At 36.1% G+C, this 23,603-nt stretch overlaps 1 protein-coding gene and 1 pseudogene across 1 annotated transcript; one reads left to right on the top strand and one right to left on the bottom strand.

Moving 5' to 3' along the window:
* Positions 1–16,288: 16,288 nt before the first annotated feature.
* On the top strand, positions 16,289–17,724 carry LOC113307842 (annotated as a pseudogene).
* Positions 17,725–18,702: 978 nt separating this feature from the next.
* On the bottom strand, positions 18,703–21,591 carry LOC113314185 (ras-related protein RABF1-like). Its single transcript, XM_026562956.1, has 8 exons — positions 21,414–21,591; positions 21,191–21,264; positions 20,226–20,309; positions 19,991–20,085; positions 19,511–19,616; positions 19,280–19,369; positions 19,084–19,170; positions 18,703–18,961 (listed from the first exon to the last, which is right to left on the bottom strand). The coding sequence occupies exons 1-8, from the start codon at positions 21,436–21,438 to the stop codon at positions 18,917–18,919; spliced, it is 606 nt and encodes a 201-aa protein (XP_026418741.1). The 5' UTR covers positions 21,439–21,591; the 3' UTR covers positions 18,703–18,916.
* Positions 21,592–23,603: the final 2,012 nt, after the last annotated feature.

Raw genomic sequence — 23,603 nt, 5'->3', positions numbered from 1 at the left:
AGAAAGTTTATTGGAGTAAGTCCTCTCAGATTGCCTAACGAATTATGAGGTGTGGTTGTTAGACCCCCGCATTTTCAATTGGTATCTGAGCAGGCAAACACGTTAAAGACCTTATAAGTCTGTATTTGTAGCGATCTGAGGATGGAAGATACTGTCTCTGATAAACGCATTGCCAGAAATAAAAGTTTTGTTTCCTTAAAGTCTATTAAAGAGAAATATTTTTCAATATCGAATATAGAAGAACCTCGTGTTCAAAGGAAGCAAACATACATTGACAAGTGTTTCCCTGACCACCTTACCGACGAGTCTGACTCTGAATTTGAAAGGGATGCATCCAAAGAGAGTGAAGTGATTCTAAAACTTGTTACAATCCAGGATGATAATGTCAACCGGTTGAAACACGAAGTCAATGTCCTTGTTGGTATGATATGTGAGTGTGACTCTCATTTAAAGATTCTTCAAGAGGAAAATCTCAAAAAGGATTCTTTGAAAATTGAACGTCTCTTAAGTAAACTCTCATTTCAAGAGTGCTCAAAAGAGTTCGCCATACCAACTGCTTCTGATTTAACTGAAAAAATTACTGGTTCAGAAGCAAAACCGAAAACCCTTTCTGTTGAAAAAGATGTGCCGGTATATTCTTTTAATCAAGGGAAGCCCACATTACACAGAAGGAAGAATTCTCCCAACAATGGTGTTAAGACTGTTCTGGCTAATCACTCAGGTGATCAGAAAGTGTGTCTCTTTTGTGATTCAAAAGGGCCGTGTAAACAAAAGAGGAATTCTAGGTTGAATGACAATTCTATTATTCTTCTTCAACACACCTTAGATTTAATTCTCAAATGTGTAACTAACATTCGTATGTCTAAACCTATTGGTTTTAGTACTCACCATGTGTACTCCACCAGGAAAGTCAGTTCAATGTGTTCCTCAAATGTTCAAATATATAACAGTCTTCCTAAGCCATATCGACGAAGAAGAACTCATGGATATTCTTCGATTAAGAAGGGAGATTATGTTGTTCATGATGTGAAAAAGGTACCAGAAGAAGGAAGCGATGGAAAAATGGAAGCCAACCTAAAAAGTATAATTAAACGATATAAAGATATCATCAACAGGCTGAGAAGTCCCTCTGTAAATCCTTCAGGTAAGAATCAACACTATGCGTCATACTTTGATGATAGTAAGTTTTATGATAACTTTTCACATCATAATGGTTTTCCTCCAAAGATCAGGAAAAAGAGGCTTAACCATAAACAACGTTCATTTAATGAGCTCAAGGCTCATACTTGTGTTAATTAATCACAAGGTTGAATTCTCACTCTCAATAAAAATTCTGGCAAAGTGAGATATTTTTCAGGTATACTTGATGACAAAATGTGTTTCTGAATCTCCAGCTATCTTCTTATCGTTCTTAGCTGGTTTATCAATTACAAACACTGTTTGTTGCATGAGTATTTTTCTTGTTTGTTTTTATTTTGGTTGTTTCTTCCAAAAAGGGGTGTCAAATTGTTGTGCTCTAAATTTTTCTTTCTTGATAACAAATTTATTTTAGAGTTGATTTTTTACTCATTAAGCAATTTTGTGCTATATCTTCTTCGCAAACGATTGGTATAAGGGTAAGTCTATGTATGTGCATGTATCTCTTTTCACACAGGCACGAACCAAACTTGGAAACCCTAAACTTTGGTTCTTGTGTAAACTATAAATACCAAACCTTTTATAAGATTACGCATACTTTCATTGTGCTCTTTTAAGGATGGTATCTACTCCAAGTTCTTTGGATTTACCAGCCGATTCAATTGATGATTTGGTTTATTTGGAGTTTGTTTTGATGAAGAAGATAACCCTTGTTAAGTCTGACGAACTCAAATCCTGTGCCTCATGCTATTATGCGTTTTCTCATCAAGATCGAGAAAATGCTGAGATAGGTCTCTGCTGAAGTAGTTCATGGTTTTCTTACTGATCTTGGGAAGACTCAACCGAAGCTCGAGAACTCTGTAAAGGATCTTAACTTATTACGAACTGAGTTGAAAAAGGTTGATTCTGACCTTGTTCTCATGAAGTCACAAGTTAAGGATCTTCGCAATGAGGATATCTTCTCCGAAGATGCAATTGATACAGTTAGTCAAAAGTTTGAAGGTCTTGGTACCAGTGAAGCTTCCGTACAGGAACTCTGATTGTGGCTTGTGATTACTCTTTATTTCTGATTTTGTTTTGATTTTGATTGTCCAGTAAATTTTCTTGTTATGTTCTTTAGAAGAATAACTAGAGTTTGGAATAACCATTATTGTGAGTACACATAGCTATGTCCAACGATTTTCATCTTCAATATTTTTAGATTTATTTATTTAAATTCTAAGTTATTTGGAATTGATTTTTGTAATTTTAATCTTTATGATTTTTATATATTTCAAATTGTTATGGGATATGTTGTTTACATCTGTGACCTGTGACTGTCCCATACTTGTTTAAAAGTTATCTCTATTATGTCGGTATGAACTTTTGACTTTAAAAGAGTTAAAACCTTTTATGTCATTGTTTTGATGGAAGAAAGGATAAAAAAATTTGTTTACAAGGATTAAGTCTATTATATATCATTGTGCAAATAGTGATGGAAAATAGAATGAATCCTTGTCTATTCCGCAGTATTGGTCGATCTCCGATCCACATTTTTTGTGCATATATTGTGTTGCTCCATAATTTTTTTTTATGTTTGAGTATGACAAATTGAATTGTTCTCTTGTGGTCAGTTTAGTTGTTGCTCCGTAAGTTCTCTTATGACGAGCATGTCCAATTGAATTGATCACTTTTTTGTGGTTAATTTAGTTGTGAAATTCCAATTTAATTAATTATGAGTTTTCTTGTGGTTAATTTAGTTGTGCATTTCGATTGGATTAATCATGAATTCTTTTGTGGTTAATTCAATTGAATACTTTGGATTCAAATTCATGTTTTCATGTGATTTGGTTATGTCCAAAGAAATCCTTCTTTTCTTGTGAAAGTAAGGTCGCCTTTGTTGTTCTTTTGGGAATGACATTTTATGGGGGAGAGTTCTTTTTGAACTTGTGCTTAATTTCCAAATCTTTGTGGGGAGTGCGGCTGTGGAATATTATAGGGGTTATCGTGTATCCTTATAAACTCCTTGATGAATGCATTTAGCTTCGGCTTTATGATGGCATCTAAATAAGTTGATATGGTATTCTCTTTTGGTCATGAAGTATCTCTAAAAAAATTCATGAGGATCCCACTAGTTTCGTACCTTTGCCAATTTATTTTGACAAAAAGGGGGAGAATTAATGTGTAGTGTGATACTAAAAATACATATGGTTTACGAATCATTATGTAAGGGGGAGTGGTTTTCATGTTGAGATGAAGTATTGACTAAGGGGGAGTGATACATATCACCATAGTATTTTTGTCAAAGTTGTGATACAATTGAACTTTGATGATGTGTAATAATACTATGACATTGTATAACAATGATTGATGGCATTTGTTTTCTCATTGTTATCGCTACGGATCTTCAACAACTATGATGCTGAACTTACAACCTTTAGGATCATGGAGTACTTGGAAGTGACGAAGATTTTGAGCCGCGTTGATGATGCCAAGGAGATCAAGCATTTGGATGAGAAGCTACAATTTTTATTTATTTTGTAGTCCATATGTATTGATAGTTTTGTCACTAAAATTGCCAAAGGGGGAGATTGTTAGAGCACTGCTCGGTCGAACTCGCATGCGTTCCTATTTCAAGCATGTTTGTCAATGTTACTGATCAAAACTATAAGTCTTGATTTCTAGCCTATTTATAAATGTCTCGGACTAGGACATAGTTTGTGTAGTTGAGCTTAGACTTCACGACGCTTATCACTTGAAGACGAAGAGCTACTAAGGAAAGCTTGTGGAACTTCATCGACAAAAGGTATGTGGAGACTTAAACTCATATATCACTTGGAAAGTCTATTTCTACTCTATCTCCTATATTGAGACATAAGTCGTGTTACGATATAGTTTTCGCTATACACAATTGAGATTTCGAGCTGAGTATATCTCGCTTACATATTTCTCGAAATATGTGTTGGTAAGCTTTCGCTTCGACCAAGTTCATCTTATATCATGAGAAAATTACCGAGTAACATCTTACATGGTTTGTGTGATACAATCATTTGGTGTGAGACTTGGAATGTTTCAATAATGATTATTTCAATATCTTGATAATTGCTTTGATGCTAATAGTGTGTGAAAACGGCTATTGTCATTATAGAAGAATGTTTCAATGATTGAAATAAAGAGTTTAGAATCCTGTAACCATCTTTGGATATAAGCATAGTGTGTTCAGACATTAGTGTATAAGTCCAAAACCGGGAACCTAAAATATGCATACTTGTGTGTATACAAAAAGGTTGTAGGAGACTGGGTAAGTATGCCTACCCGTACGCATACTGGTGGAATTTCACGTCCGTGAATTTCTGCTGATTTGGAAAACCAAAAACAAACTCATCTGATTACCTAAAGTAAGCGTACCCGTACGCATACTGGCGGAAAGTTCACGTCCGTGAATTTCTGCTGAGTTTGAAAACTAAAACAAACTCAAATCCGGTTACTTAAGTACGCATAGCCGTACGCATACTTAAATGGTTGCTTTCTAAAATCGGTTGTACATGAACCTAAAACATTTATCAATAAGGAATGCATCGTTGCAAACCGTGGCTATAATGTTCATGTATCGATTCGAGTGAATCAACCCGATTTTGCTTCAATTGTGTTCGTGTATAAGTCCATGAGAATATAGCAATTGAACAAGTCTTTAACTAGTTTCATTTGAGTCATTTGAACTAGTTATGGTTAATATGAATAAGGTTGAATGAGAGTAATCATATGGCTAACCTCGGTTAATTATTTGTGAACCAACATGGTGTACACGTTTGGGTATGGTTACATAAACCTAAATGAGGGTACATTTCATTTGTGTGTCACAAGCTAAGTTCGATTTAACGGTTGAAAGATATAGCTTGGTTGAATCAGGTTTTTCATCTAACGGTGATTATTGAATGCTTTGTTTATAAGGTAACTTGGATTGCAAACCCTGATTTGAAAACTATATAAAGGAGAACTCTAGCAACTTGGAAACCTAATCCCCACACCTCCCGTGTTTTACTAGTTGCATAACTAGATTCGGTTCTCCTTTAACCTTAGGTTTCTTCTCGAGACCCTGTAGGATAACGACTTGAAGACTTCATTGGGATTGTGAAGCCAGACCCAACTATTTTCTTTGTAGTTGCGTGTTCTGATCTTGCTGTTTCTATCGTGATTGAGTACAATTGTAAAAGTGGCTTGAGATTGATATCTCCGATAGGCAAGATAGAAAAGTAATCACAAACACCTTCGACTCATCGTTTGTGATTCCACAAAAACTTGTTTCGCTAATCGATTAAGTTTATTGTGAGGTGATTGATAATACTAGGATGTTCTTCGGGAATATAAGTCTGGTTTATCAATTGGTTCATGTTCACCTTGATTTATCAAAAGACGGAACAACAATTCTTGGGTATTTCTGTGGGAGATAGATTTATTCAATTTTATAGACTTTTCTGTGTGAGACAGATTTGTTTGTCAAGTCTTCGACTTTGGGTCGTAGCAACTCTTAGTTGTGGGTGAGATAAGCTAAGGGAATCAAGTGCGTAGTATCCTGCTGGGATAAGATACGTAAGGAGCGCAACTGTACCTTGAATCTGTGTGAGATTGATTAGGGCTTAACTATAGTCAAGTCCGAAGTTAATTGGTAGTAGGCTAGTGTCTATAGCTGCTTAATACAGTGTGGTGTTCAATCTGGACTAGTTCCCTGGGTTTTTCTGCATTTGCGGTTTCCTCGTTAACAAAATTCTGGTTTCTGTGTTATTTCTTTTCCGCATTATATTTTGTTATATAATTTATATATCACAGGTTGTGTGTTAAGATCAATTAATTAGAATATCCAACCTTTGGTTGTTGATTTACATTGATTGACACTTGAACATTGGTCTTTGGTACCGTTCAAGTAATTCCTCTTATATTCAATCGAGCTCGCAGATTTCTGTTTGCTGATTGCGGATTGAATTACGAGTTAGAGATATTAAAATCTTTGATATACTTTATTCTAGATTGAGTCTGACTGTCTAGTTGATTCTCTAGAAAGTGTATTGGAGTAAGTCCTCTCAGATTGCCAAACGAATTGTTGGGTGTGGTTGTTAGACCCCCGCATTTTCAAAATGTATGCCATAGGTGCATCGGCCGAACAGCCTGGTGGCTTTTTAACGCTTGTTTAGTTCCCTTTCTTGTATAGCTATAAAACTGCCTCTTATATGCTGGTTTTTGTCTTCTGCAATGTAGCATTCATGACTCTTGTAAAGGCTTTGCCTCTTTTTCCTTTTAATATAAACTTCTTCTTTCGTACAAAAAAAGGTGCATCAATCGATGATATTTGGGCGGTATATAAATCCAAAGATTTGTAAAAATTTATGGTAAATCTTATTCCTACCACGTGTATTTAATAGAGTATATGTTTTCGGTTTCGATGAAGGAATGTAAATGACTCAGGTGTTATTAAATTCTAACAACCACACCCAATATTTCGCTTAGCAATCTATATGGACTAACTCCAATATACTTTCAAGAGAATCAACTAGACAGTCAGACTCAATCTTTAAGAAAAATATATCAAAGAGTTATATCTCTGTTTCTTTATGTAATCAGCAAATCAAAAAGATAGAAATCTGTGAGCCTGATTAATATAAGAAACAACTTGGACGGTATCAAAAATCAATATCCAAGTGTCAATCAATTCAATCAACAACCAAAGGTTGGATTCACAATTGATTGAACTTACGCACAACCTGTGATATTTCAATTATATATAAAATATAATGCGAAAAAGACATAATACAGACACCAAAAGTTTTGTTAACGAGGAAACCGCAAATGCAGAAAACCCTGGGTCCTAGTCCAGATTTAAACACCATATTGTATTAAGCCGCTACAGACACTAGCCTACTCCAAGTTAACTTCGGACTGGAATGTAGTTGAGCCCTAACCAATCTCACACTGATCAAGGTACAGTTGCACTCCTTAGATATCTGAATCCCAGCAGGACTCTACGCACTTGATTCCCTTAGATGATCTCACCCACAACTAAGAGTTGCTACGGCCCAAAGTCGAAAAGCTTGATAAACCAATCCAACTCACACAGAAAAGTCTATTGAATAGATAAATCTCTCTTTCATAGATATACCTTTGAGTTTTGTTCCGTCTTCTGAGAAATCAAGGTGAACAAGAACCAATTGATATACCGGACTTATATTCTCGAAGATTAGCTTAGAAATATCAATCACCTCACAATAATTTTAATCGTATGGTAGCCAAACAAGATATTATGGAATCACAAACGATGAGACGAAGATGTTTGTGACTACTTTTTATCTTGCCTATCGGAAATTAAATCTCGAGAAAATCTTAGAGAAGATAATACTCAATCACGATAGAAAACAGTAAGATCAGAACATGCAACTACAGAGAAAATAGTTGGGTTTGGCTTCACAATCCCAATGAAGTCTTCAAGTCGTTAACCCACAGGGTTTTGGAAAATCCTAAGGTTAAAGGAGAATCGACTCTAGTCGTAACTAGTATCGCACAGGAGGTGTGGGGATTAGGTTTCCCAGTTGCTAGATTCTCCCTTATATAGTCTTCAAATCAGGGTTTGCAATCAATGCTACCTTGGTAACAAAGTATTCAATATTCACCATTAGATGAAAACCTGATTAGACTCAAGCTAATATCTTTCAACCGTTAGATCAAACTTAGCTTGTTACACACAAATGAAAAGTGACTTCATTTAGATATGAGTAACCATACCTAAACGTGTAAACCTTGTTGGCTCAACAATAGTTAACCGAAGTTAGCCATATGAACACTTTCATATCAACCATATTTATCTTAACCATAACTAGTTCAAATGACTCAAATGAAACTAGTTCTAGCTAGAGTTGTTCAATTGTTTATATTCTCATAGAAGTATACAAGACACAATTGAAGCCAAATCGATTTTGATTCACTCGAATCAATTCATCAACATTATATCCACGGTTTGCAAAAGATTGCATTCCTTTATATATAAATGTATTAGTTCATTAAAAAACCGATTTTAGAACATAACCTACTCAAGTATGCAAATGGGTACGCATAACTAAGTAGCCGGACTTGGACTGTGTTCCCAAGTATGCAAACGGGTATGCATACTGTCTTACACTTCCAAGCATCAGTTGAATCAGTACGCGTACAATTACGCATACTATAGTACTCAGACTTCAAAAGATTTCTCCAGTACGCGTAAAGGTACGCATAGTCTAGCTCCCGGAGTTTACCTGGCCTCGCTAGTACTCATACATGTATGCATACTACATTCCGGTCTTGGATCAACACATATGCAAGTACGCATACTGTGCTTATAATTCAATTATGGTTCAGTGTTCTAAACTCCCATTTCAATTATTGAAACATTCTTAATAGCTGTCTTACACAAACTATTAGCTTCAAAGCAATTTTCAAGTAATCGAATGATCAATACGAAACATTCTGAGTCTACATCAAAGATTAAATAACTGAATTGATATAATACACCTTTAGTGATAAAGATGCAATGAATAAGATAGAATGATATCAAAGACAAAATATTTAGAACACATAATCAATTAGCTGTTAAACAAACAGAACCAATTTAATCGATCAAAACATGCCGAATGATTATGGCACGCAAAAAAAAAAAAATTCAATGCAACTATTGGTTGTTGAGATAATTAAAGACATCTTTTGATGATGATGATAGATAATTGTTGGCACAAGAACTAAGTTGTTTGAAACCAACAAACAAATAACACAAAGTAAAATTCATAATACCCAAAATAAATGTGGATCAAACCATTTTTTTAGGAGGAGAAAAAAAAATACAGCAGAGTAATATAAACTCTGATGATAAAGTATATATATTTCATTTGAATGATTATTTAATTTGATGCATTGAACATTAGAAATAATAAATCCTTTAGATGACCGTATAAGATATAAGAAGCGGAACCAATTGATTGTTGGGAATGACTCATACAAATCAATAATGAATGAAACAACCATTAATTAATTGGTCATGGTAAAATAACTGCGGAATGTGATCGACTAGTGCATGGGGTCTTACCTTCTAGATGTTGGTGCTCCTCATCTTCACGGTGAATTCAATTTCACCGAGTCCATGTCAGAGACAATTCGTACAAGTAAAGAGATTTATTCATTGATATGAAAAAGAAAAAACGTGAAACTAAAACATGAATTAACTATTATTCAATCATTAATCAAATTGATACGAAGGATCTTTACGTTTTTCCAATTATGATCCTACTCACATTAGACCTAGCGCTCAGGTGATTTGGACAATCGTGGGCCAGGAAGCAGGCTTTGTAGTGGGAGTAAGCGGTGTTGGGATCCTTATCCAAGAAGTGCTTTCTTCCCTGGGTCCAAGCCTTTCTTCCCTGGGCCCAAGCATCTCTATGAAATGTCACTCAATCATCATGCTAGCTTATTATTTTAAATAATAACAAATGAGGCCGAAAGATTATTTAGATTCCAATCCAAAAACTATCTTTCTCTATTCAGTGACGTTCCGCATACAAACTTTTTCTAGTATCTCCATTAGGTTTGCATGAATTTATATTCAACGTGGGTACATTTGTTGGAATTTTTAGATAAAAATGTGGTTTAGTTATTTGAAATTAAAATTGAAACAATTTGTGTAAATGGATGTGTCCACTCACTTAAACTTTTTCAACATGTGGTGCCTTATTCCAAGGGGTGTGACTATCCACGAAGTGCGAAAAGATTTTACCAAGAGTCTCCTTGAATCTATATAAACCCCATTCACTTTCATTGCACATAGTGTGTTTTAGAGTCATAAGCTAGTACTAGAAAATTGTAGTTTGCATATCGTGGTAAAGTGTTAAAGAGAAGTTTGTACTGCATCAGATTGCGTTCGTTATATTCGTCATTATTCCAATGTTGTGTTAATGACGAAAGAACTGTTGTACCTTGAGAGGCGTGCCTTTATGAAACCGTTACAGTATATATATTCACGACGAATAACTTCTTAAAGAAATAAACAACTCACCTCGGTTCAAGTAAGTTTTGTTTAATATGCTATGAATTGATCATCTTTTTTTTTTTTTTAATCTTTTTTTTGACATTACATTATTTATTTATTTTGTAAAGAAAAGATAGATTACTGCCTGGAACAGATCATACAGATGTTTTGTGTTAGAGCACTGCTCGGTCAAACTCGCAAGCGTTGTTATCTCAAGCTTGTTTGTCAAGTTTAGTTGCCAAAACTATAAGTCTTGATTTCTAGTCTACTTATAGATAAGTTTCGGATTAGGATAGAAAGTGTAGTTGAGCATTAGACTTCACGACATTCATCGATTGAAGACGAAGAACTATTAAGGGGAGCTTGTAGAACTTCATCAACAAAAGGTATGTGGAGACTTGAACTCATCTATCACTCAAAAGTCTATCTACTCTATTGCCTATTTGAGAAAAAAGTCGTATAGCTATATAGACTTCAATTATGCACATTTGATATTTCGAGCTGAGTTTAACTCGTTTACATATTTCTCGAAATATGTGTTGGTAAGCTTTCGCTTTAACCAAGTTAATCTTATATTATTGACGAAAGTCAAAAGATGATCATGTGAAAATCACCTGGTAACATCTTACATGATTTGTGTGAGACAGTCATTTGATGTAGACTCCGAATGTTTCGTATTGATCATTCAATCACTTGAAAATTTCTTTGAAGCTAATAGTTTGTGTGAGACAGCTATTATCGTCTTCCCAGAATGTTTCAATGATTGAAATAAGATTTTAGAACACCTAACCATGATTGGATTATAAACACAGTATGTGTTTTGCATATGTGTAATCCAAGTTCGGGAACCATAGTATGCATACCTGTATGCGTACTGGTTGGTTAATGAAAGTCCGGGAACTATAATATGCAAACCGGTATGCGTACATGCGTAAGTTCAAGTTCCGGATTTTTCTGCCGAGTTTGGTTTATATTTAGTGATTCCACAATATCTTGTTTCGCAACCATACGATTAAGATTATTGTGAGGTGATTGATATTTCTAGGTTGTTCTTCGGGAATATAAGTCTGGTATATCAATTGGTTCTTGTTCACCTTGATTTATCAAAAGACGGAACAAAACTCATAGGTTTATCTGTGGGAGACAGATTTATCTATTCAATAGACTTTTCTGTGTGAGACAGATTGGTTTATCAAGTCTTCGACTTTGGGTCGTAGCAAATCTTAGTTGTGGGTGAGATCGGCTAAGGGAATCATGTGCGTAGAGTCCTGCTGGGATTCAGAAACGTAAAGAGCGCAACTGTACCTTGATCAGTGTGAGATTGGTTAGGGCTCAACTGCATTCCAATCTGAAGTTAACTTGGAGTAGGATAGTGTCTGTAGCGGCTTAATACAATGTGGTGTTCAAATATGAACTAGGTCCAGGGGTTTTTCTGCATTTTCGGTTTCCTCGTTAACAAAACTTCTGGTGTCTGTGTTATTTCTTTTCCGCATTATATTTGTTTATATAATTGAAATATCACAGGTTGTGCGTAAGTTCTATCAATTGTGAATCCAACCTTTGGTTGTTGATTAAATTGAATGACGATATTGGTTTTTGATACCGTCCAAGTTATTTCTTATATTCAATCGGGCTCGTAAATTCCTATTTGTTTGATTGCAGATTGAATTGAGAAATTGAGATATAACTCTTTGATATACTTTTCTTAAGATTGAGTCTGACTGTGTAGTTGATCTCTTGAAAGTATATTGGAGTTAGTCCATACAGATTGCTAAGAGAAATATTGGGTGTGGTTGTTAGACCCCCGCTTTTTAATTTTGTGTCTCCCAAATTTGAGGACTTTGGTTTTAACACCTATTAAAGTAAGTTGCGAAAGATCAAAGAAGTTTTTGGACTTAATTTCCTAACAAAAGACCTTTTCAAAGTGAAGTAAAGAGGCTAATTAATTGTCAACAATATGATTTGTCTTCCAGGTTGTTTTCCTTTTACCGCCTTGCAGAATGCTGGTTAGATTCTTGTTTTCACCTAAAAGATTGAAAATTTTGCAGTTCAAAAGAGAAGCTTATTGGAGTGCTTCCTAAGCCGCTATGCAATCCTCTTCCTCTTTACAATGGGCTCTGACTTCTCTAGTTCTTCCAATAGTGTCTCCAGCGGGTCCTGAAACAGTCACACTTACACCAGTCATTCCTGTATTCGGGTTAAAGATGGACATATAAATAAAGTTGATGTTCATAGTTTGGCTAGCATCAACACGTCTAGCACTATTTGCGACACTATTAATGGAGGTTGTTGAAGCTATTCTCTGGTAGGAGTTCATATGGTTCATAATATGGTTCGCAGTAGTTTTAGGATTGGGGTTTTGACCCTTCACATCTTGCTTTCCAGGTAAACCAGCACAAAGTTGCAACTAAATTTCTCCATTCCCCCCAATGGGTTTGAGGGTGGTTTCCAGAGAACCAAGAGAAGCACCAGTTGGTTAGAGTATCAAAGTTCAAGGTAGAGGCATTCAAGTTTAAAGAACAATGAGCCAAAATGCTCTTGTAAAATTGCAGTGCATTAACAAGTGTTCTCCTGTCTCAATATGAGTCCTGCACATCACACAAATAGGGTTAATATAGGGGAGATAAGTATAAATGTAACCATTAAAAGGAAAGATGTTTTGTTGCATTTTCCAGACAATTTTTTTATTCATAGCCCAGATTTTTTCTATTAGAATGTTTTTTTTTGGAACTTTTTCTTATCCAAAATATCATACAGATATTTGCTATTAAAATTTCCTTGTGGATCGTCCATCCACCTCAAAATATCCTCACTGTCCTTATTGGGTTGAATTGTTAGGATTTGGTTAATAATATTCCAATCAAACCGATGTTGCAGAGTTTGAATATTCCATCCATTCTCGGTCATGAGACTAGAGACAAGAAGGTGGGTACCATCACTCCCATCCCCATTGAGAAAGATAGGATTGCCCTCAAAGTCAGGGATCCACCTATCTTTCCAAATGTGCACACTTTTTCCATCTCCAATTATCCAGAGGTTATTGTCCTTGATCATCAGATGCTATCTTACCATAGTTTTGACATTACAGGTGTTATACATAGATGCAACCACTGGTACAAAAAAATTACAAAAAATCGGTGAATAATACACAAATTGAATGATTAAAAAGTCGGTAATGAAAATATTTTTCCAATAAAAATTGATATCACCATTTCCTAATTAAACTTCCCAACGTAATCGGTGGTTTTGTTGGAGAGAGCGACAAAGAAAAAGTATACACTATGTAATAAAGAATCTTGCATAATGTGTTTTTCTACCAAAAACGATGTGCACCTCAGGCTACTTGCTGCTGTCAACGTGACAGGTCTTTGATCTTTTGGTCATGACTTCATTCCAATAAATTAACCATTTCAAGCATTTAAAAGACCTGGATAGACACCACATTAAAGCATCTCTGATTATGAGTCATGCTAGACACACCAGATATAGCATCCAAGGATACACTTCGGGGGAATCCAACAGTCTCCAGCAACTTCTCATCATTGGGATTAGAGTCATGAAATTGGATCCATATTTGTTTGTCTCTGTTCTTAGAGCAAGTCTTATGGTGAAATCTAAGCCATTCCAAGTGTGGAAAAACTGTGGAATGTCAAGTCTAGTGGCTTCCAAGTTGGGGTCTTCCACAGAAAATCCAAGCAGTGTTCCATGATTTCGCGGAACGGTCTGTGAAATTCATGGTAGTGCTTATCATATTAGCGTAAAATGCTAATCAGAATAGCACACTAGAAGACGAAAAGCGCTAATCAGAATAGCGCTCAACGATAATCAGAATAACACTTTTTTTTATCAGTAGATTTAAAATGAGCCATTGAAAATCTAATGAATGAGAAAAAAACACTAATCTTAATAGCGTTGAGCGCTATTCTGAATAGCATTTGTTTAGCGCTATTCTGATTAGCGCTCAACGCTATTAAGATTAGCGTTTTTGTTATTCCACCATTACACTTGTGCTTTCATCCACAATTCCAAATGTTGAGGTGGCGTGGAAGATGAAACTCTTCCACCATAAGACTTGCTCTTAATCCGAAATGCATCTAGCATTTTTGTCTGCTTATAAGGTGAAGGTCATAAAAAGGACATACACGTAGAAGTATCTCTCATTATAAGGTGAAAGCCATAAAAGGAGAGGACACGTACGTTTTAAGAATTTTTGTACCAAAGTTCATTTCCAAATTAAGAAGCGTCATATTTAGACTTTCTTTTCTCTACACCCTAGATTGTTCACATTGCCATATACACGTCAAAAAAACTTCATTTTGAAATCAGCATTAGAGATGTTCTCAAGTAATTTGCGTAATCATTAGTAATACCAAATTTAAAACGGAAAATGGGTTATTTGTCCAAATATTTTTAAATCACGGTTTAAATGGACGAGTAAAAAATAATTTGGGTGAAATGGCCAAAAAAAAATAGTAAGGATGAAACCAGTTTCATCCTAGCTTAAATTTAAAAAATAGCAAGGATAAAACTGGATACATCCTGTGTAAATTAAAAATAAGAAAAAATATTTGAAAATGGGCACGATGAAACTGGTTACATCCTGCCTATTTTTACATTTTTGTCCATTTAAACAGTATCAAAATCTAACTGTCCATTTCACCCAGGAATTATTGATTTTAGTCTTTTTAACCAATTTTGTGAATTTAAAATAGGTGACTAAAAAGTCAGATGCTAAGATTAGTAGTACTTTTTTTTTTTTTTGGTTAAAAAAGTAGAACACGCTAAGACAGACTGTTTGCCCACCCCAATTGAAACCGAAAATTCTAGGGAGACCCCAAAAATTTGACACCAAAATTTTACACCCCTCTTTGTCAAATTTGGATTGGCTCATTTTTAAGGTGAACCCCCTGTTTTCACCGGTGGGGTAAGGTGAGGAAGAAATATGTGGTTGATAAAGATGCCACATAGGGGGTGTAAAAGGGTGGTGTAAAAAGCCAGGTCTCCCTAGCAGCTCCGGATTGAAACAACTTATACAGTCATTACTCGGTAATTAAGAGAGTTGATGTTTACTGTCCTAGCAATATCTCTGGCCTGATCCATCTCTTTTTCTATATATGAGTGCGTGCAGTGCACCTCTTTTTTAATTATCCAAAACTTCAAAGTTAATTTCTAGAGAAAAAAATGGGTAGTGCAGAAGAAAGACTAAAAGTGCAGGAGGAAATATGGGTGCATATGTTTGCATTTGTAGACTCGATGGCATTGAAATGTGCAGTTGAGCTTGGTATACCTGATATTATAAACTCCCATGGACGTTCAGCTACAATCTCTGTTGCGAATACCATACGTAAATGATAAATCCACCACTCACTAAAACCAAAGGTTACACTGACATACGGCTGAAAGAAACGCGGAATTAATTGTAATATATAGACTTGATGATGCAAGAAATTTCTTTTGAGATCGAGCAAGGACGGTGAATAGGGGTAATAAAGGTCATGGACTTGATCGGAGGAGGAAACCATGCATGACACTAACCATGGTTTCTTATTGATCTACTTCCCAAAGTAACTGTTGGTTCTTTTGGAGAGTGACAGATACCAGAATCTTGGGTCAGATGTAGTTTTTAGACCAAAATGATGCAGGGTTATGCTGCTGCTTTCGACTGCCAATGACTTATGCTTTGATCATTACATTCATCCTAACAAGTGGACCTCATGTTACGATCCGTGTAAATCAGCAAGCTGAGTAATTTGCAAATGTGGTACATCATTTCATGCGACTAAAATTCATTCATTCTTCTTTATGGGTTAATTGGGAAAGTTAAACACGCACTTTTTATATACATGGATGTGCTTCTTTTTTAGAGAAGAATGTATTCATCATATACCTGATAGTATGTCACTCTATACTGTATGCAAATGTGCCCTGTCTGGATTTATTAGCTGTATTATGGAAAATAAGCTTGATACACATGTGCATGGTTTCTACATGTTGGTTTCATTTTCTTTCGTAATTTTTGTGACCGGCTTGGGCCAACTGATAATTCCAATCTTCTTAAAGGCCAACTCTTCCATTAGTTTTATATATATGCATCTATTTCTCTTGTACATTTTCAAATCAAACAAAGAGAGAGATGGATATCGAAGAAGAAAAACTGAAAGGGCAAGCAGAGATATGGGAGCATATGTTTGCATTTGTAAATTCAATGGCATTGAAATGTGCAGTTGAACTTGGTATACCCGATATCATAAACTCTCATGGTGGTCCAGTCACTATGTCGGAGATCATAAACAGTTTGAAAAAAAAACCACATTATCATCATCTCCCAATGTGGAGTATCTTACTCTGTAATGAGATTGTTGGTTCATAAACGTATTTTTGCTTCTCAATTTCATCAAGAAAACAATCAGATGTTATATAATTTAACTCCATCATCAAAATGGTTATTAAGAGATTCAAAATCTACTCTAGCACCAATGGTTTTACTTCACCTTCATCCTCTCTTTTTAAAACCATGGCAATATGTGGGAAAAAGTGTCGAAGAAAGTGGTTTTCCTTTCGAGAAAGCTCATGGATGTGATGCTTGGGATCTGGCTTTAGCTAATCCTCACTTTAATCAGCTTTTTAACGATGGGATGGAATGCTCGGCTAAGATAGTAGTCAACAATATGTTGGCCAACTATAAAGATGGATTTAATGGTATAGGAGTGCTTGTAGATGTAGGTGGCGGGATGGGGTCGATGATTGCTGGCATCGTGAAGGCGAATCCACATATTAAAGGTGTCAATTTCGATCTGCCTCATGTAGTGGCTACGGCACCTGAACATCCAGGGATCACCCATGTTGGGGGTGATATGTTTGATGATATTCAGGAAGCTGATGCTATTATCATGAAGGTTAGATCACACATTTTTAAGCTAAACAATAACTCGTATATAGATTTGAAATCAGTAGCTTAACTAATTACTTTGCCTTTCAATTAAAACTGCACGAGTAGTGAAAGGTGATATATGATTCCCATGATATAGAAAGCATTTTAATGAAAAATAAGATTATGTATTTAATTAACAACAAATGTGAATGATGTATGCATGTATGTTGCAGTGGATAATGCATGATTGGAGCGATGAAGACTGCGTAAAGATCTTGAGAAACTGTTATAAGGCAATATCAAAGACAAAGAATGGGAAAGTAATAATTGTTGACTGTGTACTGCAACCTGACGGAAATGGCTTATTTGATGAAGCGGGATTATTATTTGATCTAATGATGATCGTAAATACTTCGGGTGGAAAAGAAAGAACCGAAGTCGAATGGAACATGTTATTGAACAGTGCAGGTTTCACTCGTTACAACATAATTCGAATTCCCGCATTCCCTTCTATCATCGAGGCCTTTCCAGAATGAGACTCGACTCTTTGGGGACCAGAGGGCCCTCCCCTCAGTGGCTGTCTGTAATAAATCACCTACTGATACCCCTGGGTGGAATTTATTTATCGCCTTTTTGGAAGATGATAATGTTGTTTGTTGTGATTCATTTCTTAATTACTGAAATGGTCTGGCTAATCGAGTCGCATCATAAAATAAATAAGTGGTTTCATGGTAGATGATCCTTTGAAGTGTTTGGATTGTCACTATCTTGTCTAAATGAGGTTCAAAATTTCAACACTAGATTTCTAATGAAAGGAAGAGAGTGCTTCAAAATTTGTATAATCTACTCGTTAAGTCCATGCACAGGATGAATATACAAACTAGGTTAGACTCATCTTTAATCCTAAAAAAGCAGAATTTGTCAACAATTTGGTCAACACTAAGTTGTTGGATGATATACATTTAGTGACAACAGAAAATATTGTGAGTGACAGTAGTGAGCCGATACTGCAATTCAGTGAATGGTTTGTTCAAAAGGAGACGTGCTTATAGACTTTCATCCTGTCACTGTGTCACACTGATTTGAGTTGTCAAGTGTTCAAGCATTTTTGGTTTCAAAACTATCTGATTACAACATATAACTAAACTTGCTACGACAGTTTTTCAAGACATCATTACATAAGTATGGGTAACCAAAGAGAGACCATAGATTCTGGATTTGATGGAGAGAAAAGATGAAGCATGTTACACTATACAGTTGAATATGCAGTGTGGCGAGAATTGATACTCCAGTCCAAATTCACCAATTGAGAAGCAAGCCATTGCTTTCAGTGAATTAGATTCTAAGTTAACAGGACTGTGCACAAGATTGCTGAATCTTCAATCTTTTCCTCTCAATTAAGAACTGAAGAAGAAGCCGTTAGGTAACTCAGTTCACAATTAGGAGAATATACTAAGAAAACCAAGTTAACCTTGACGCGCGAATATCTAAATTGCTAGACAGTGATCTGATTTCCCCGCTACGTTAAATTAAGTTACAGGTTAGGTCGAGCAACTCTGGAGCTTCATTGAATTCTAAATTTAACAATAGATCAAATTCAGAAAGCTACTTGTAATTTTCTCTCTATTTCTCGTGGGTCATGAACAAACTATTTTCTAGGGGCATTACATCACACTGACATGTCAACTGGAGAATTTCATTTCATACAAATAGCAAATCGTGAAGGAATCCACTATAGAATTTGAGAAATGCTTACAGCCTTGCAGGATATAAAATCACACTATAAACATACTCAACATTAGAAACATGAGATAAGAGCTAAGAAAACTCTTATTACGATCACAATAATGGGTTGTCTTCTTACCAATTCATTACATTTCGTGGAGGAATCATGAAGTGGCAGGCTGCTCCCTTGGTAGTCTTTTAGCGATTTCCTGCGGAAATAATAGAGACAGGGGGAAAGAGAGAAATAAGATCAGCCCCCTTTGAAATAACTCTATTTGTACTCATGCAATCGCACTAGGGATCATATTACAGCATCCTACTAGAAATATACCTGAAACAGTTGATTGATGTTATCAGCTGTCTTGGCAGATGTCTCAATGAAGAACATTCCATTCTTCTCAGCATACTCGAGGGCGTTCTGAATTAAACAATCCAAGACAAAAATGTCAACCAAATTTAAAAACTCATACGTCATTTGATGCAGGTAAGGAAAACCAATTGACATTTCTAAGAGGAGCATGACATACTTGAATAGGTACTTGACGTTTCTCCTGAAGATCCGCTTTGTTGCCTACCAAGGCCATAACAATGTCGGGACTACCATGTTTCTGTAGCTCCTGTTAGAGAATAAACTCCTTTGATGTTAAAAGTGAAATTTAGCTCAAGTACCCTAGATGGCTATCATGTAAATCCATAACTTTCACTGTTAGCATACTCAAATAAATAGTGTCAAATTCAAAAGTTCTTAGAGAAAATACCTTGACCCAATACTGCGCCTTGTTGAAGGATTCTGGGCTTGTTATGTCATACACAACAACTGCAACTGCTGCTCCGCGGTAGTAAAGTGGAGCTAATGCAGCATACCTTGTACAAGTGATGGCAAACATGAAATGACAAATGTAAGTACTGGTTGACAATGTTATCCATCTAGAGTAAAACACTGAAAAAAAAATATTTCCAAATGCCATTGAAAGGATTTAAAACACAATCTCAAGCAACTAACTCTACAAATACTTTCATTGGTTGTGTTTCAAGTATACAGACCTCTGCATACTCCCTCCAAAGGGAGTCAAAATGAATAGGACTCATAAGTAGGCAAGAACACACCTCGATTACATTGTATGACTCATATACTTTTAGAGGCCAGAAATAATTTTCAGTCTCTGCAGAGAACTAACTTAAAGTGACCTCAATCAAATATTTTCCACTAGCTATCTGACAATTTAATAATGAAGTACCTCTCCTGGCCTGCAGTGTCCCATATTTCAAACTTGACAGTAGTAGAATCTTGCAACGCAATCGTCTGTGAAAGAAATGAAGCTCCGACAGTTACCTGATACACATTTTAAAGCCTGAAATTTGTTAGTTCTCAAATAACCGTCAAGGTATCTGCCTTTACACAGCAGGCAGTCAATCAATTATGTTTACACTATTGAACTTCAATGCATGTTCCATATAAGTCTCTGCTCTTACTTTTGATGTGGGGTCAAACTGACCACGAACAAAGCGAAGAACGATACAACTTTTGCCGACACCTGAATCCCCTAACAACACCAACTGCAATTGTAAGATATATGTCAGAATCATGAAAATAAATATTCATTCAATAACAGAAATCTATCAATATATAAAAGAAGACGATCTTGTTTTTGTTCGGTAAAAATGGTCCATCATGAACTAGTCCTCTACTTATAGAAACTTGATCCTTTTTTCTCAGCTAAACATGGTAACAGTCCATATAGCATGACTTCCAGAGCTTTGACAGGTTAAGGTTATGAACTTATTATATGTGGAACCAAAACTATATCACCAATGGTTTCTAATAAGAGTAGTATCACCTTTCATTCCTCCCATCATTTGTTTGTAGCCAATCCCCCACTCATCCCATTTACAAATTGGCCATTCCTTTTCCAACTACCAAAGAGCTTTCAAAGGTTAAGGTTATGAACTTATTATGTCTTATGATATGCGGAACCAAAATTATATCCCCAATGGTTTCTAACAAGAGTAGTACCACCTTCCATTCCTCCCATCATTTGTTTGTAACCAATCCCCCAGTGATCCCATCTACAAATGGGCCATTCCTTTTCCAACTTTCAGAAATCTATGTGACTGATATGATTGAGCTGTTCACTTTTCTCAGTAGGGTTTCCCAAAGGTCGTAGACGAGGCATCACTTCTAAGTCTTAAAAATCCATCTTATCATATACCAAAAAAAAGAAAGAAAAAAAACCCCTCAACGTTTACACAAACATATCCATGTGGTGTAATGTAGCTGACACTTTAGCAGAACAAAACTACATAAGTGCAATATTAATTCGTCAAAATCAAAATCAAAATCCAATACTATTTGCGCAATTTCCAATTCTTTCAACCAATCCCAATTACATCTTTAAAAATCGTAAGCAAGAAAGAGTAGTTTGATTTGATGAGCATACCTTCACTTTTAGGTTTTTCGAGTCCGTTCCATCGTTCGCCGAATTAATCCCTGGAAACGCCTTAGAACTTCTATCTGTAGTACAAACAACATCAAAACCTCAAATAAATCAACACCAATCTCTCAATTAACTAAAATCTCAGAAAACCCCAAAAAAAATACCAAAAATTGGGGGAAAAATGCAAAAAAGAAATATAACACATGATTTTGAGAGGAGAAGGAACCTGGAAGAGATGCTGCACAACCCATAGATTCTTGTTTTTGTGGTGATTGGATTCAAAAAGAGGGAAAATATGATGATGTGAAAACGAAACTAAATAATTTTGTTGATCTGAGCTAGGCTAGCTGTTGAAGTAGAATGATTTTTCCACTTCGGAATTCGGAATTCCAACTACCCAAGTCTTCTTTTTGATTATTATATTCACAGGGGCGTTGTTTAGAAGTACACGTGGCATTACGGTTTGACCATGTCGGTCATATATAGCACGTGGTACTCGTGCAAGTTTAACCATGAACCCTGAATATATAGAGTTCGCAAAGAATTCAGAACGGCTCTTCTTTTCGTTTTCTCTTCCAGATCACAAATAGGTATTGTGCCTTCTAGGGTTTCTCAGAAAGGGGAAAAAAAGATGAGCTTTGAAGAACTAGAGAAAGGTATTTGTGCAATTAATTCTTACGCTTCAACTTTCGAGCGACTTGTAACTTGTAAGTATAATTGGAGGTCTGAAAGATACACCAGTACTACATCGGAAATTGGAGGAGACAAGAGGTGTGATTTTGTACTTGCTGAGTGATACCGCGACGGAACTCCAAGAAGCTAGTGACACAGCTGAAGCTGGTGTACCTCGAAGAAAACTACAAAAGCAGGACTTGCCAAAATTTCAAAAGATCTCGAGGCACCTCGAAAAAAAAATTAAGGAAACACAGCTTCTTGCTGATAAAAGGATAGCCGTTGCAAGTCGAGGTGATATTGGAGAATCCGGAAGGCAGGATGTATACACATAATCTGTGACCGATCACGTGGCAAAAAGTGGATGCGTGTGCTAAAATAATATAAGGAGCATCAAGACGATGTCACATCGCAGCATTAGAAGAACAAGATCACCATCTTCTGCCACGAATCCATCATCATGCAGATCCGATGGTGACAAATCGAGGACTACCAAGGGAATAAGCAATTGCGAAACACCCTAGAAGATCCGAGAGCATACTTTACTCTATCCCGAGATTGATCCAAAATCGAGAGTAGAGATTAATCTGACCGACAAGGATGTGACAGGGACAGCAGACAGCTGTCTGGCGCGTGCGGACTGTCCAACCACCCGCCTTAAGTGCTACATGCACAGGATACGTGTCAAACATTCTGTGGCGGAGTAAGTGGCGACCCATCATTACAAAATGCTACCGTTAGGATCATAGGTACCAAACGAAGGCATCAGCGGTATCGGCACAGAGAACAAGACGATAAGGATACAACGGTGATCTTGGAGACCCCACACAGGATCCCTATAAATATCCCACTCCACTAAGAGAGAGGGGGTGGACCATTTTTTAGCTAGAGGAATAGAGAGTCCAGGAGAGAGAAACTGTAAGAGTAAGTATGAGATTTAGTTCCCTCCTAGCTTCATTATCCACTCAAAGTCATTCAACTATCTTTGTAACCTTTGATCACATAGTGAAACACCAACCCCCGTGGACGTAGACCTTAATGCTGAACCACGTAAATCTTCGTCTCATTTACATTCAGCACTTTAGATCTTCTGTTTTTCATACCATGCATCGTATTTGCCTATATATATTGTGAACTCACCATAATCTAACTTATATGGCTAGACTAGGACGAGCCCAAAGGCTCCGAGTCCATCAGGCTTCGACCTTATGTTGTTTTATACATGTTTTATTTATCTCATTGATTTGGTCAGTCATGCGAATATTGTTTGTGGACACGAAGATACCTTCATTATTTCCGTGTTCACAATCTGGCGCTAGAAACATGGACCTTGTTCCGGTAAAAGATTTATCTTATCCTGTGATTTTGCCTATTTTTTGGCTCCCGACGCTATTCCCTAAATAATAGTGTTCTGAGCGACTTGTCACTTTTTCTTCTTTTCGAAAACTCATTTATGTCCTTGGCTTCCATTGCAAACTTTCTTTGGGTCTACGAGTGCTTTTGAAATCATTTTCGGTATCCAAAACCCTCTTATATTGCGGATTTGGGATAACATATGTTTGAAATCAATTTTGAAATATTTACATCGTGAGCTTAATGGCGAACGAGCACCAGATCTATGTTTCCAGGTTTTCATATTTCAAACCCAAGGATATGTGCATTTCCGAGAAATTTTTTGTTTTAGATCCATGAGCAGATCTATGTTCATGATTATTGGATCTGTCTCTCCAAGCTTTTCTTTCTT

Source organism: Papaver somniferum, chromosome 9, assembly GCF_003573695.1.
Source record: "Papaver somniferum cultivar HN1 chromosome 9, ASM357369v1, whole genome shotgun sequence".
Lineage (NCBI taxonomy): Eukaryota > Viridiplantae > Streptophyta > Magnoliopsida > Ranunculales > Papaveraceae > Papaver > Papaver somniferum.
The sequence above is the reverse complement of the archived record's forward strand: the minus strand, read 5'-3'. Positions and strand labels throughout refer to the sequence as shown.